The sequence below is a fragment of the Ixodes scapularis genome, unplaced genomic scaffold (assembly GCF_016920785.2).
Source record: "Ixodes scapularis isolate PalLabHiFi unplaced genomic scaffold, ASM1692078v2 PGA_scaffold1__304_contigs__length_218370807, whole genome shotgun sequence".
NCBI lineage: Eukaryota > Metazoa > Arthropoda > Arachnida > Ixodida > Ixodidae > Ixodes > Ixodes scapularis.
The window spans coordinates 143836524-143852239 of NW_024609846.1; the positions used below are offsets into that span (position 1 = coordinate 143836524).

At 47.6% G+C, this 15716-nt stretch overlaps 1 protein-coding gene across 1 annotated transcript in view; it reads right to left on the reverse strand.

Moving 5' to 3' along the window:
- Positions 1–15716, reverse strand: part of LOC121835843 (echinoderm microtubule-associated protein-like CG42247) — a 178334-nt gene that overhangs the window by 94476 nt on the left and 68142 nt on the right. Inside the window, exon 2 of the mRNA XM_042290358.1 lies at positions 201–465. Within this exon, the coding sequence (XP_042146292.1) occupies positions 201–465 (265 nt within the window). The remainder of the gene's footprint in view (positions 1–200; positions 466–15716) is intronic.

A 15716-nucleotide genomic window follows, 5' to 3' on the forward strand; every position in this document is an offset into this window, starting at 1 on the left:
TTTGCATGATCAACTTGACTGACATATGAGCGAGAAGCATGCCTCAGACTGTGTCTGCAGACTGTCTTTTCCATGTTGTGATAGCAGAAGGTTGGTGTGTGGCAAATTGCACCCCCTTCTCAAATCCAAATAGCCGCTTCCAAAGTGGTGGTTCGTGAAGGCGGTTCTGACGACGGCTGCGAGAAGAGTACAGCACTCACCTTCGAGGCTGGGTGCACTCTCGGACCTCGACACCGGTTTGGCACTGCTCCCTGCCCTGCTCCGCTGGAGCGCAGGGGTGTCGGCGCGGTCCGCACCGTCCGGCACCCGGTCGGCGTCCCCGCCGCGGTCGTAGTCCTCGTCCCGCAGCTCGTCGGCCGCGTGGAAGGACCGCGTCCTCCGCCGACCCAGCCGCGTGTCTCCGGGCTCCAAGTAGAAGGTGTCCACGTCCCGGAGGTCATACTTGATCTGGGAGAAACTCCGCACCTGCCAATTGAGAGACGTTCAAGGATTGAGCACAGGAATGCATGAGGGAGCGCTCCGAGTTGCGTGTGCATTTGACAGCGCAGAGAAACATTTTGCACGGAGCGATGCGATTAGAAAACTCTGCGGAGCTCTCGAGCCGTATTTGACGTAATCGCCATACTAGAATGCCAAGAAAATAGAAAGTAGGGGAGGCGACATACCCGCTCAAGCCAGCCGAACCAGAAAATCCCGAGAGAAGCCGGAAGTCGCGCGGTCAATGAGAAAGCCCCCACGGGTGTGCTTTCCGTCCAAGAGCGTCTTTTCGTTTTGTTAGATTTTTGTCATCGCTGGAGGGCATGTCCCTCAAAACCTCGTCCGCGGACCGTGTACCACGTGACCAGCACGTCACCGATTTCTGCGATCCGCTCCTCGTCCGTGGACGCGCAAACTGATAAAGCCTTTTTCACTCGCGGATTTTTGGCGGGAGATTGACTTGAAAAGCATTTAGTCTGGCAACAATACACTGTTTTCTTGTTGTTTGTTTTTGTTTCTGCACGATGAAAACAAAACTGGCGCATCGTTGTGTTTTGTGCGTTTGCTGGTTCATTTTGACGCGCGTTTCTTGGTTCCACGTGTGAAAGAAACTGCACAAACTGTCTGGCTGACGCGACGCAGGTTCCGGTATTCCTCCGGGTCCGCGTCAAGAAGCTCCCGTCAAAAATCGTCTAGCACGCCGCGATAAGTCTTGCACGTCCAATAAGGATTTCACCGAGCAAGACCTCTCTTGTGGCTGTGGTGAACTTGAGTGTTGTGCACGAGCACGGAGTGCGCGAAGGCATCTATAAAGTTCAAACTCCCCTCCGCGAGCCCATGCACTTCGTCGCTTCTACGCGGAACCCTTCTCGAACAGGACCATGCTTGTGTCACTCTCATGCTTTGGGTTAGTAAAGCTACTGGCGCTTCGCGCGAAGCCTTTCACGGTGTTTTGTCTTGATCTGTACATAACAGCGGCGTACGATTCATTATCGCGGTAGGAAACCTCGATTTCTCTCTTGGACAACGGTGCCACTCTTCGATGTTGGAGTTTCGCGGCACTCTGGGGTGGCGACCAGGTTCGGTCCGTCCTCGCTGGCGTCTGCTCGTCGTCTCCCTTGTGTGAATGCGCTTGGGAGACGGACGGACCGCAGACATGTCGTCACGTGATCAATCCGCCCGCGGATCAGTCCGTCGTGTGAATCGGCCATTACCGGCGCGCTGACGCCGCGGACACGCAGCGCAATGGGGTGGAGGTCGTTGAAACTGACGCGCAGCGGTAAATGCGAGCCTCGTTCCATGAAACTAGACGCGCGCCAGCCAATGAGACCGAAGCCAAAATCCATCAGCTTCACTCCGCTCCTTTGGAATCGGGGAAACTAGGTGCCGTTTCGCTAGGCTTTTCGCGTGGTTTCAAAGCTGGGAGCCGGTTTCACTTGGAGAAAAGAGTTGAGGTGCCGTTTCGCGGCGGCTTCAAAGCTGATGACATTGGCTCGCTCCATGCGAAGTTTAATGCTTGCGCATTCAAAAGTGGCACTGGTCAGTATTCGAGAAAAAAACTAAACGCGATCGCGTCACCGCCATGTCTCCCGCAGCAACCACTCAGCGAACTTCAAGGCTGCACGTATTCGTTCAAAGGGCCGGTAGCGACTTCTCGCTGTAGCCAGGGTACAGCTTTCTCTAGCGTCCGCAGCTCTGTCCAATTTCGGCTTCGATCGGCCATTTTAGCGCCAAAACGTATTCGCGTCTCCAGCTCGACGCTCGCTTGCCCGCGGCGGAAACGAGAAGCGCTCTAGTGAGGGTCCCCCGATTCTCCTGCTCAGCGGGCAGGGCAGAACTGCTCGCAATCAGGGCTCGCCAAATGTCATTTCCGGATGCAAACAACACGCTTCACTGTCCTAACGTAGTGCTGCAGCCGGTATGGGATCGTACCTTGCTGGAGAGTTTTATTATTGCGCATAGAAGCAAATGAAAGCGCTGTGCGTTTGCGTTAGACTTGCGTGCCCCGTGTTGTGCGTGTGCCTCATCGCCATGCGCCATCCAAGACCGCAATTTTGCGCTTGCGCATGTGCTGTGTGGAACACGCAAGGCTAACGCAAGAACACAGCACTTGCGTTGGCTCGTATACGCAGTACTAAAACTCACTACTGTTTCACCGGCTTCCAACGCCAACGAAACGTGCTGCAGTGAGCAGACGTGCAATGAGGTAGGCGTTCCTTTGAACAGGAAAGGCTGAGATTGGCAAAACGACGGAGCGTAAAAATGAAAGTAACTAAATGTTATGAAATAATTAGAAAAAAAAATATATATATATATATATATTTACTTTTCGGCATTTGGTATTGAAGGATATTGGCAGTGACTTTGGACGTTTTGCCGATTGTCAAAAGTCGCGACTTTGATAGCAAAATATACTTTACCCACAATCTATGTAATATTACATGGATTTTTCACATTAGCTAGAATGTTTTCATTAATTTTTGACTATTTTTATTTTATTACTCGCTAATTAAAAATGAGGCAATTGGAACCATCGATGATATTTAGCACACTTTTAATAGTCATATTTGTTCATTGTTTTGAAATTAGATCATAAGCAACAAATTAGATTAGAGCTTGAAAAATTCCGTACTAAACTATCTGAACTTTAATATTATTATTATTATTATTAATACAAATCGCGGCAACGTATGCCCCCAATGAACACCAAGGTCACGAAAATACGCCATTTAAGGCTGCGGTCCCACTCGGCCATGGCCTATGACACTTTCCGCGGGTTTTCGACATGCAATTGTGGCGTTTTCAAGCTTGCTAAAATTATGCGTTATTAATAATCTTATAGTGTGCAACATTATCTTTCCTCTGATGTAGGATTTGTTTCCCTAATGCAAAAATCTATTTCAGTGGGCACCCGCGAATATTGGTCTTTTCGGCAAAACTTGGTTTCGTAAAACAGTGGTGCAGGATGCACTATTGTAGAAATTTCTTTCAAATTTTAGAACGTTATAGAAGAATAGTGCTTTCATTGTCAACCGAGGCCCTTTTTCCGTTTTTTATTTTATTTTGACAGATATTTACTTTAGAAAAACTGACTTCGCGGAAGCACAGTCAGCCGCAAATCTTTTGGCGCCTACTCTATAATTTTATTTGAAACTTTTTACAGGTGTTTGCATATATAGTCGAAAAAGGTATGCTAAATTTTATTATAATATGACGAAAACGTTTTTTCGGAATGCTCACGTGAAAATTGACAAAAACAGTTAATTTTGGCAAACTTCATTTGGTAGTGCAGTGGTACAGCGCTTAGGGATTGGCACAGTTGAATAAAATTGTAGGCCCGAAAAAAAAAAACATATTCTGCTTCGTCAACCGAGGCCCTTTTTCTAAATTTAACCTTTGATTTTTCCAAAAAAAAAAGTTTGAAAACAGGCGAAATCGCGAATTTTTGATAGTCAAAAACCAGTATTTTGACCCCTTTTGGCAGACATTTAGGCCGATAGTTTTAGTATGAAATAGTTTACTGTTCCAGGTCCTGATTACTAGCCCATATTTTCGCTAATCGTGCCTAATTATTAACGAAATCATTAAAAATACAGAAAACATAAATTGGATGTCTGGTTGCGCCCTCTATGTGGTGGCGGCTGAAATGTGACTACGCGAGGTTCAGGAAACTGCCAAGGATGGCGCTGATTCCAGCTGTGGTTGCCAGGTTCGGAAACAGGTTGTACACTCGGTTTCTTGCGTTTCTTGCAAAATAACGTGCTAGAAAACTTGGTCGAAACTCGCGTGGACCTTTATAACACAGTACTTTCTGCTAATATAGCTTTTAGGAAGATTTTCAATCGCTTTTCATATTGTCTAACGATTTTTCTTTTTATGCCAGGCTCCACCAATTCACAGTCTGCTGAATACAATCGTTCACGCAATCGACATCGAAGTTTCAAATCACCAACATGCCAAAATCGCCAGTTCCGCGTCGATACGCAGCGTGACACACGTGCTTCTGGACCGTGTGCACGTACGTGTTTGCTGCGTGGTTCTTCGGTTGCTGCGAGTTTTCGCGTATTTATTGTGCATTGTTCACCTTCGTCTGCGCATGCCTCTCATCCTTGTAACTATCCCTGCTCTGTGTGCCTAGCTTGAAGATTGTGTCTCTCTTTTCGTTCGCTGACTAAGCTCGTGTCGGTGTCCTTCGTACTGGCTGCTGTTCGTGTTTGCGTATCGTTTGTGACGGTTTGGTTACTCTTTAGGTCGCCTGTTTATGGGGCGGAGCTAGCGGTGGGCGTCGCGTCAGGGGTGGGTCGTAATTGGGGAAACAGCACAGCAGATGACGGCGACTTTGGCGCGTTTCTTCTGCGCACGCGCGTGCTGGCGTTGATATCGTTACTTTGCGCCGTGATGATGCGCTGATCTACAGGCCGGCTGGCGCTCGCGTGATATTGTTGAAAATTCTCGAGCATGTACTTACCTGTCGAAAGCCATAACAGAATTAAAGTGGATATTGGGCCGGCAGCTGGCATACCGTGGCTCTGAAAACTAATTGCCAGGAGTGCCCCCTCATTCGCTGGTTCCACGCCGGGTGCGCGCAGTCCGTGTTTCTGGCCGCCCCGGCCGCCTAAATGCGTTTTTTTTATGCTTGTTTTGTTTTGAATAAACAATAGATTCCTGCTGATATTCTCTTTTGTAATCTTTACTCTTGACAATTCTTTAGTGTTTGCAGAAACTCCCTTAAATTTGATGATAATGCATGTGTAAGTACAACCGGAACCTCATGGTTGCAAGAATACTTTTCCTGGATTGTGTGCATCTTTCTGATAAGGTGATCGGTCTCCATAAATGGCACTTCCCCGCTTCAGGAGTACGGCCAGCGGAGGTTTCTCTGTCATTCATTGAACCTCACACACGTGAAGCGTTGTCAAAGCTGTGATATTTCGGGCGTTTTATTAATATTATTTTTTTTCTGAAAGAAATAACACTTTTGGAAAAGAAAAGGTTCCTATGGGATAACATTATCGGCTGCGGCGGGCGTAAGGGAACGAGCGTAAATTGACAATTAGTGGCCTAATAAACTAAAATTTGCCATTTAACTTTCCAATTAGAAGTTCTATGGTCCATGTTGCAGTTGCGATTTTCAAGACCATTAGTAAAAGGTTTCTGACCATGACGCCCCTGTGTATTTACGCTCGTGCCCTTACGTCCGCCGCAACTGATGTTATCCCGTAGGAATCGTATCTTTATCGCCAGTGTCTTTTTTTTTTTTTTATTGATTTTCACTCTTAGAAAAGGTCACTGCCGTTTATCAAGGAAACTATTTTGAAAATTCGTGGACGCGTTAGCTGCTGCCATGGGGATCCGAAGAACATTCACAAAAACACCGCGCCGGAGGAATTTAGGATCATTGATCAGAGGCGGTTAGCGCTGAGCCACCCGAGCGCGATAAGCTTTCACTGCGCGTCTCGAGGAATTGAGTGACGGGTGTCCCTTGGAGTACGCCACTGCTACTCCGTTGGGTCGCCCCGCTTCGTTGAGCCAGCAGAGGCTGACCAGCGGACCATGTGGGGCTGGTTACGGTGCCTTCATGCGGGCTTTGCTAGAGTGATGCCTACTGCCTGCTTCCTTTTTTCAGACCCTCTCCCAGCACCATTTTGTTCCTTCCACTGCTTCCTCGTGCGCCGGAAAGTGGCCTTTCTGTCCATCGGTCCCCCCGACCCAATGGGGAAAACGCTAATCCACCCTCCATGACTTCCACAACGCCGCTCTGAACTTGTGTGATATGGCATCACGCTAGCAAAACGCACATGAAGGATCCCTAGGGATGGCTAAACGGAGCGCCGGTGGGCAGGGTGTTGTCAACGCTAAACTGCCGCCATGCAATTGTTTAAGGAGGGGGGGGGGTGGGGGGGTGGAGGAAGCGAAGTCGTGGTTCGTGGCACTTGTGTGAGCCGTTGGTGCCTCACGCAAGGATCATCAGCGCACGAGTGCCACAGCCGCCTTGAACGACACTCGCAGCTTGATTCCTCGAAATCAGCACAATCTGCTGGCTCAGCAGCAATCGCCGCTCCGTTGAATAATGCCATGTTCCCGTCGAATTCGTAGTTCTCGCAACGTTTCTAGTTGTTAACAGAAAGAAAAATTGCACCCGGTAACGGTCTCCAATTTCAGGTGAGATATTCCATATAATTATTACACGAAGGGAAGTGCCGCTATGCAGATATTTTAATAAAATTCTGTTTTATCGCGATGAAGATATATATATATATATATATATATATATATATATATATATATATATATATATATATATATATATATATATATATATATATATATAAACATTAAATCTCTCACACAAAATGATACAAAAATACCTACGATTAGAGTATCTTCATAGATTTTTTCCTCCTCCCCTTAACGCTCCCCGCCACTGGATCCGAAACTCTGCAGGCAAACCTATAGCGCGCCTTCATTGCTGGCAATAAGCCGTAACGTAACAAAAGAAAAAGTAGAAAAGGTGCGAAAAGCCCTTTACTTGTTCCCCTTCTCCAGGGATTAATTTCGTCACTGGTTGCGAATTTCACTGGTCATTTTGGAGCAACTGCGACATAGAGCTGAGTCATGTATTGCGTTCTCCGAGATGGAGAATGCAATGCCCGCGGAGTTGCTCCACGTATAGACCAGTCACCAGTGAAAAACAACTGTCCTCTGAGGATGTCGAGCGAGACGCCGGCGGACATGGAGGTCGGCCACTTCACCACCGTCTACCGTGCCTTCAAAAACACGGGGCGCGATGTGTTTCTCTAGCATAACAAAAAATAGAACAAACAAGGCGCAATTTTTTTTTCTTCCAAGGTGTGGTTCGCCGGGCTGAACAGAAGAGAAAAACGATACGCCGTGCTGAGATGACGTCAACTACAATGGTACATGATCATAACAAGAGCACAAATCCTGTGACATTCTTTTGCTACAGTGAGAAGAGCATATATAGTTTTGTCCGCGATGCAGCAACAAAGACATTATTTCCAAATTGGAGTTCGAGGTAAGCCTTCACTAACCAACTCACTTCACTCACGGGATGAAAACGTGAAACTTCGTATCATTCGGACAGAGATCAAAAAAGAACACGCACCGCTTGAACTTGGTCACAAAAAATAAAGAGTTTTAGGGGATCGTACGCAAAAGCTTCGCGTACGTAAAAAAATTTCCGGTCTGGTACGCATGCGCAACCAAAATCAGCATATGAGTCATCAAATGATAAAGAAAAAGTAGGTGTGAGCGTGCCAAAAATATTCGACATTTAGTGTTGTCAATATTTGTTTTTCTATCCACGTGCTTCTGTCGCAGTGTAAAGCCGTGAAACTACACATAAAATTATTTTGAGCAGTCTTTCCGACGGTAGTGCTCGCTCGATCGTAAAATTCCGCTTTGTTGCTACTCTGGCAAATCAAACCAGGAAGCCACGTTTACCGACAACGTCCCGTTCACAAGAAGGGAGATCGGAATTTCCGCTACGTTACAAGTATTGGCGTGAGTCGTGACTGAATGACGTTATAAAGTTGATTCTCTTATTTTTTTTTTAAGGATTATTATTCTTCTCTGCACTGTCGCTGTAACGAACAGTCCGATGGATGAGTCATCCTATGACAAATATTCCTATGCGACGAAACATCCTGTTACCAGTCGGCCTGTGTGACCAGTGCGCATTCGAAGAATCGCCTTTGTGTTTTCTGAACCCTAACCAAAACACACTCATAACATTTTCTTACTGTTCGGCTACGTTGGCATAGCCTGTAATCGACATATTTATCGCGAAAGAATACTTTTATTTTATAATTATCTGTAACCAAATCTAATTGAAGAAGTGACAAGTAGAGTAATTATGTTATGATTTCATATAAAAATTCGACGAATCGGGAGATGTAAAATTCTGTGAAACATCGTTTCAATAAAATATCTGGTGCCCGAAACTTACTTATAAGAAAATGTCTAACATGGTGTATGTGTTCTAACACAATAGATGAGTGCAATGTGGCAACTGAATGGTCTCACAGACAATTGTCAACCAGTTGGAATTTTTTGATGAATTACCCTTCGACGAGTCATCATACTACCGATTGGCCTATTCAATTGAATGCCCGTCGACATAAACCGTTCTTGGTTTATTTGCCATCTGCCACAAAGGGGGAGTGCGGGGCTCGTCAAGCCGACATATGCCAGCATTTTGCTCACGCCTCCAGCGCCTGTACCTACTGGCGCCGACAAGTTGGACAAGAAATACGCGTAAATACCCACGGACAATTGCATAGCCGCTAAATATCTCTACGCTAGCATGAATTGTTTTCAAAGGGGCACCCGCCTGTTGGTGTTTCTTTGAATTATATATACGTCACGGTCAAAACGTTTCGCAGGTAATGAGTGAAGGCCAACCAACCTATTTTGTCCAATTCTTCGTGTATGGGAGAGGAGAATGCCATTGCGTCAACGACAAGCACACCGTTCACGTGTGCGAGCGTTGCTAAAAAGAGGGACAACTATCGATGTTTTAGTATAATTGGTTTCACTCTTAGTCAGAGCGCAAACAAAGGCTAGATGTCATGGAAACAGAAACACAAAGACAAAAAGCGCTTTATCACGGCACATGGGGTGCGTTGCTTTATTAGTGGGCGGAAACACCCAAAATAAGATAGTGAACGCCGTGGCGTTTAGGTGTTGAGCTGTTGGTGATGTTTGCTCGGCGCGATGTGTCGGCCGAGCTCCAACTGAGGGTAACATGAGGCAGGGGAGTTCTGTGATTATACTTGTTGTTTATTTTGTTTTCTTTCTTTTTTGCACGAAATATCGCGGCTCACAACAGCTTGGCATCGTTGTTCGATGAAACTCGGTTTTATCGATTGGCGTTTCATCGAATAGTGGATATTTCATCAAACGCCGTTTCATTGAACGCCAACTCATCAAGTAACTTGACAATGCTTGATCAAAATACGTTTCTGCTATCAAATTATTGCAAATATAATAACTACGCTCGTCATATTTTGTAGATAACAGTAACCTTTAGCGAAAATTATGTTGCTTAGTTTCGGCCGTCACCAGTCTGGACATTTACACTCACCAAGTAAACATTTTCAGCTGTGATTTGAAGGTGTGTTGTGTTTATCCCGCTCTTATTTATTCATTTTGTATTTCTCCCGTTTCTGGCCTTTTTAGTATAAGCTTCCACCAGCTCTCTTGCGCGTCAACTCGAATTTCAAGTGAAACAAGTTTGTAAATTAGGGTGACACAATAGTTTTGGAATTCTATGCCAATTTTTGTTGACATTTGGTAAACCACGTACGAATTTAAAAACATATATATTCATACAAATAATCGATTAGTAAATCGAATGGCGATTGGGACGAATTTACTATGATTGGAAGAACGAATTGGCAAATCACACGGCAATAGACCCTCTCCGGAATTCAGTGCCATCTGCTGACTCAAATGGCAGTTCAACTTTTACCGTACTAATGGCGGCAATGAACCTGTGGTCTGCAGTATTTTATGGGGCATCGTCACCTTCGCAAGTCAACGGCAAACGAGAATGTGCGCTTCACTGTGCAGTTATTTTTCGATCTCTTTCTGTGTCAATGGCAAAAACGATGCAACCAGGCAGAACGACGCGCCAACCCACATAGACACCTGGATAAAGTTCTATAAATCTAGGGGCTTTGAAGCCGAGTGTGCGCACAAACAGATTGATTGGACCCGAGTTAGAAATGAACGCTTACGCAGATCTTGCATCGAATTCCTGCTTCACGTCGCGCTAACGTCTAGAATATATAGGCCTCGAATCATCTGCTTAGAAGCATATTCAACTTCTTACTTCATCAGCAAACAGAAGACCGCCATTAGTATAGCAGATATGCCATTTTTTAGATGATGATAGGGATCAAAGTGGCCAGACCGAATTCATGAAAGGGTCTATTAGAAAATTTCAGCCATTCTTGGTTTCCGATTGGTTGCATTCAGTAGCGGCTCCCTAAGCTCCGCACGGAGTAGCTCGAGTCAGAATTCGCGGAGTCTCTACTGACCGGCAAAGAAGGTGCGGCGCTTCAACTTCTCCCGCCCAGACAACTTGATGTATTTGTGTACACCCATGACATCGGCCGCGATTGGCGATTGGGGTTTTGTTAGCCGACGCAAGCGTCAGCGGACATTTCGTATTTCGATACTCTGATCTAGCTACAGAAACGAAAAAAAAATCATCCAGATCCTGCTCACTATGTTCACCACTGACAAGATAATCGGTAATCGACGAGTTTCCGTGCAACGCCGATCAAAACAAGGCACCAGATCAACGTTTAGCTCGCTTCCTTTGACGACTGCCATCAGGAAAGATCTGGCTTGTCGCGTTCCGTGAACGTCACTATTCTTTGTGCCCCGCGCACCATCTTGTTGTAGCAATCTTTTTATTGTGCCCATATGATTTCTTTTTTATTTTCTTACTGGTGCTTGATCATAATTCGGGCATTGAAATAGTTTTGCTGCCGACCCTAGCATTCTTTTGACCCTCGCGCAGCGAAGCCATATTATGCCGGCATTACACACGAAATAAGAATGTAGACACTCCGTCCCATATCTCAAATTATATCACAATGTGTTTACACAACTGTAGTGCAGAGGTACGATGAGCAGGGTCTGAGAAAATATTAGTTTCAGTATTTTCAGAAGACTGACGAAACAAAAAAAGAAATAACCGGCAATCGGCACCGCGTGCAAAGCAGAGGCAGTGGCACGGCCACTCGATCCCCCCAAGGGGAGTCCTAATCGTGTGGCCGTGGCAGTGGTAACAGGAAGCGCCAGGTGTGTTTCGTACGGCCGGCATTCGGGGCGCGCTCAGATATATGAGAGGTATTCACTGGACGCCATATTTGAGGGCGATGTTTAGAGCGCATGCTCAGAACGAGCTCACATTAATAGCCTGCTAAGACCGGCAACCTTGATGGTGCTAAATGCACGCTCCAAAAGGACTGCGGAGGCTCGCCGTCAGCACGCGCTCACCAGCAGCGCACACGGATATGCCCGCCAGTGAATACTCCCTATACTGTTGCGATCACGAACTCATGAGACGTTGACGCACTGTCGAATGTGTACTCTTTTAGATGCGGAGCATCTCTTGCTCGGGTTTATGTCCCGCGGCGTCGTAGTCCGCACTCACACTACGCATGCGCAACTCTCCTCCTTCCCTCTCTCCAACAGCTGCGCGTTACTCTCTCCGCTCTCTCTCTCTCTCTCTACCAGCTGCGTGCACTTCGCGTGCGTTCGCTTCTACTCACACCGCGCGCGCATGCGCAACTCTCCTCCTCTAGTCTCCTCTCCTTCAAGTGTGAATATAAGCAGCGGTAGCGCGCTGCGCGCGTTCAAGGGGGGAGGAAGTGGCCGAGTGGGCTAACGCGTCTCAGCTCGGAGCGTGGAGCGAAAGCTTGCGCTGGGAACCTCCTGGGTTCGAGTCCCCGCCACCCCCGCCCGTTTCGATCTCGATGAGTTTCGTACCGGCACGCGTTCGTGTAATCCGTACTGCGTGATGCACGTTAAAAAAATTACACCATATTCCCGAGGGGAACCATAAGGTGATGCGGAGCATCGCGGAGTTTCCAACAACGTTCACGCGATGTGTGGTAACCAACGCAAGTTAACAACGTAATAACACGCAAGTTAACAACGTTACTAACACCGTTAATAACACCGCGATGCTCCGCATCACCCCATGGTTCCCCTCGGGAAGATGGTGTAATTTTTTACTCGTAGGATTGCAATGCTGGGAAATGTAGGCGTGTGATTTCAGAAAGCCATTTCTACGCGCGAGTGCTCCTGCAACCCAAGCATTGTACACAGTTACATCCTCGCGCCCGTCCCTTTGCCAGCCCTGTACACAACTTATGCAACATCGAAAAAGCACAGTTCAAAATTGGCGGTCCCACTTTTTCATACCGCTTGGAAACCCCATCTCGCTCAGATCACTTGGCAGCCGGACAAGTTGGGGCAGGGGGTCTTCAGTTGGGGATTTATCCGGTACATTGTCCTCCCAACAATGAACGTACGCGCGACGCGCCAGAGGGTGAACATGTGAAAGGAGGGGCGTAAGAGCGGAGAAGGAAACTCAAGGTCGCAAGCGACAGGAAAAAGGGGATGCTTTGCTCCTCACCCATCACGTGAGGAGCAAAGCATCCGGTGGCGTGCAAGAAAGCCAACATTACGGTCACTCCGCCGACGTTTTTCGCTCCCCGGCGTATGTTCCCCTGCTTTCGCCCTCCTTCTCCTCCTCTCCTGTTTTCCACGCGCGGCGGCGCGCGCGGCACCGCTATTCGCCAAATTTAGTCACGCGAGGAGCAAAGCATCCAGGGCGTGCGGGAAAGCTGGCGCTACGGCCACACGCCGAGGCTGAATGCGCAACTCTGCTACCGTAGATAGCATATACAGGAGCTCTAGCTCACACGGACAGCCAACGCCGCCCTAGTGGTTGAACCCATCAACTAATGTCTTGTTCAAGATGGCCGCCGTGATACCACAGCCTTAAAGGGGCACTCAAGTGGTTTTTGGGGAAGCTACTTTTTGGTGCGATGGCATTAAGGAAGTGTCAGTGAATGAGTATCTTCAGTGTTAGAAGGCAGAATCGCATATTAATCACGCAGGAATAAAATACGTGTGGACTCTTTTCTATTCCTGCGCCGACTAATGAAATTATCGTATGTTTGAGAAGTTTGGCGCCCTTTGCAAAGTTTCGCTAGAGAAACAATTTTCAGTTCATTTAGATATGTTGTGTATGATAATTTCACAAAACGTAAAATAGTTCTAGTTTAGAATACGCGATACTGAAATTATCGCTTCACAAACAAGGGACTACGTTCTCTCCTTGCCTTCTTCCGCGGGGGGTGAATTTCCCGTTCCCTCGCTCGCGATGCGCGGAAGCGGACGTATCATGAACTGCAAACATGGCGTCAATGGAGATCGTCGACGTGGACGGCGTGGTGAAAGCTCATCGTTCCGCGTAAAAGCGCTATCCTTGACTGAATTTTCATCGTTTGTCGCTATGATAACCCAGCACGTACTAGAAGGGAAGATCCACCTACTCGTGCGGCGATGTCGTGGCGGCACTCGCAAGACAGCAGAAACGCCCGTGCCGTCGTGTTTGTTTACTTCGACTAAAGTGGTGATTTCTAAGCATTTGTGGCCTCGAACATCGCCCGGATTTCTTATTTGGCGCATTTCATTCGTGTGCTCATGTTCAACGTATTACTGGCGCGTACCGTATAAAGGAAGCGAATTTTCACGCATTTTCATCACCAGAAAAAAGTGATTAGTGTTAGCAATCCTGAACGCTGGCAACGTCTATCTGATCACGAAATCATATTTCTGCGTTGCGATATCGATGCTTAGACTACATCGTCTTTTATAATCGTAGAAAAGGCGTGTGGCGATGTTAGTACTATTGACAAAGTCGTGTATTAGAGTCATGATCGTCCAAGACGCCGTACTGCATCCTTTTCTGTTCTTTTTTTCTCATCCACTGTACTCTGTAAGCCTCTCATGAAAAAAAGATAAATAAAGCTTTAGGCTATATAAAACTTTCTGTCTATATTCTGTTACGGCATTGAGTGGCAGTGTGTCCCCTCTTTAGAGGCGCCGCTGAAACAGCTGACGGCGGCGTAGAAGCGGTCGCCGTGCTGACGACCCGCTACGCTTTTTGCAGTGGTTGCAGGTGTAAGTACGCGCGGCACAGAGCGGTCGTTCCGGTGGCAACGGACGCGCTCGCTGCACATATGTCTGAACCAGCCTTCCCCGTCCTCCCGAGGAGAAAGTCAACGTGGCTACATCGTTTGACATCACGTACCAGAGGTTCGCTGCTATGACAAATGTTGGTTTGGTTACGACTTGCCCCAACCGCAAATCGAAAAACGCTCGAAAAGGTCTGCGTTTCGTCTTCCTCGGAACCCGAACACGACTCCGAAACGCTGCTATCGTCCACATCGCACGTCGGAGTGGCGTCATAGGAAATCATGCCCAGGTCGGCTGTCCGCCGAAGAATGTCAACCTCTAACGGCGTCAGGTCCTCGAGCGTAGAGAAATCCGCCATGATCGAAGCTCGAATGACAAAAAATTACACCATCTTCCCGAGGGGAACCATGGGGTGATGCGGAGCATCGTTCCATCACACTTCATCGGAAGAACGGAGTGAAGTGGAGTCAACAGCGGTGAACTGAACGCGCGCAGAAATTGGTTTGCTCTTTATGTTTATACAGCCTTGATGGAGATTCGCCTCAACGGGTAATCGGTCTCTTAGCTGTAGACGAGGAATTTAGCCAGTGCAGTACAACCGCTAACCTGGGATTCTTAACGTGCATCACACAGTAGTGATCACACGAACGCGTGCCGGTACGAAACTCATCCAGATCGAAACGGGCGGGGGTGGCGGGGACTCGAACCCAGGAGGTTCCCAGCGCAAGCTTTCGCTCCACGCTCCGAGCTGAGACGCGTTAGTCCACTCGGCCACTTCCTCCCTTTGAACGCGCGCAGAGCGCTTCCGCTGCTTATATTCACACTTGAAGGAGAGGAAACTAGAGTAGGAGAGTTGCGCCTGCGCGCGCGGTGTGAGTAGAAGCAAACGCACGCGAAGTGCACGGAGCTGGTAGCTGCGTGCACTTCGCGCAGCTGTTGGAGAGAGGGACGCAGCTGGTAGCTGCGTGCACTTCCCGCAGCTGTTGGAGAGAGAGAGAAAGCACGCGCAGCGAGGAGAGTTGCGCATGCCTAGTGTGAGTGCGGACTACGACGCCGCGGGACATAGCCCGAGCAAGAGATGCTCCGCATCTAAAAAGTTCGGCCGGTGCGGCTACCTCGGGATCACTGCGCGACGGAACGTCGTCCAACGCCATTGGCCCGAGATCGTTTTGATATGCGTGCGATGACCAATGAGAGTGGTTTCGTTTTCGGATGGATCCGAGGTTTGCCGGCCTTCAATTACATTTTTATTAGAGAAATAATCACCGTATGACTATTTTTCTGGGTTTTTAGGGATACTTAGGGCGTCTAAATTCAGTTGTCCTCATCAAAACACAAACTCAAAAACCACTTGAGTGCCCCTTTAAAGACCGAAGTACAACCTCGGTTTTCTGCAGGGAAGGTGATCCTCTTAGCTTTCCCCTCTTCTAAGCTGCGAGTGGAGTCAAGTTGGGGCAAAGCAAAGAGTGGAGAGCATATAGGAAAGGAGG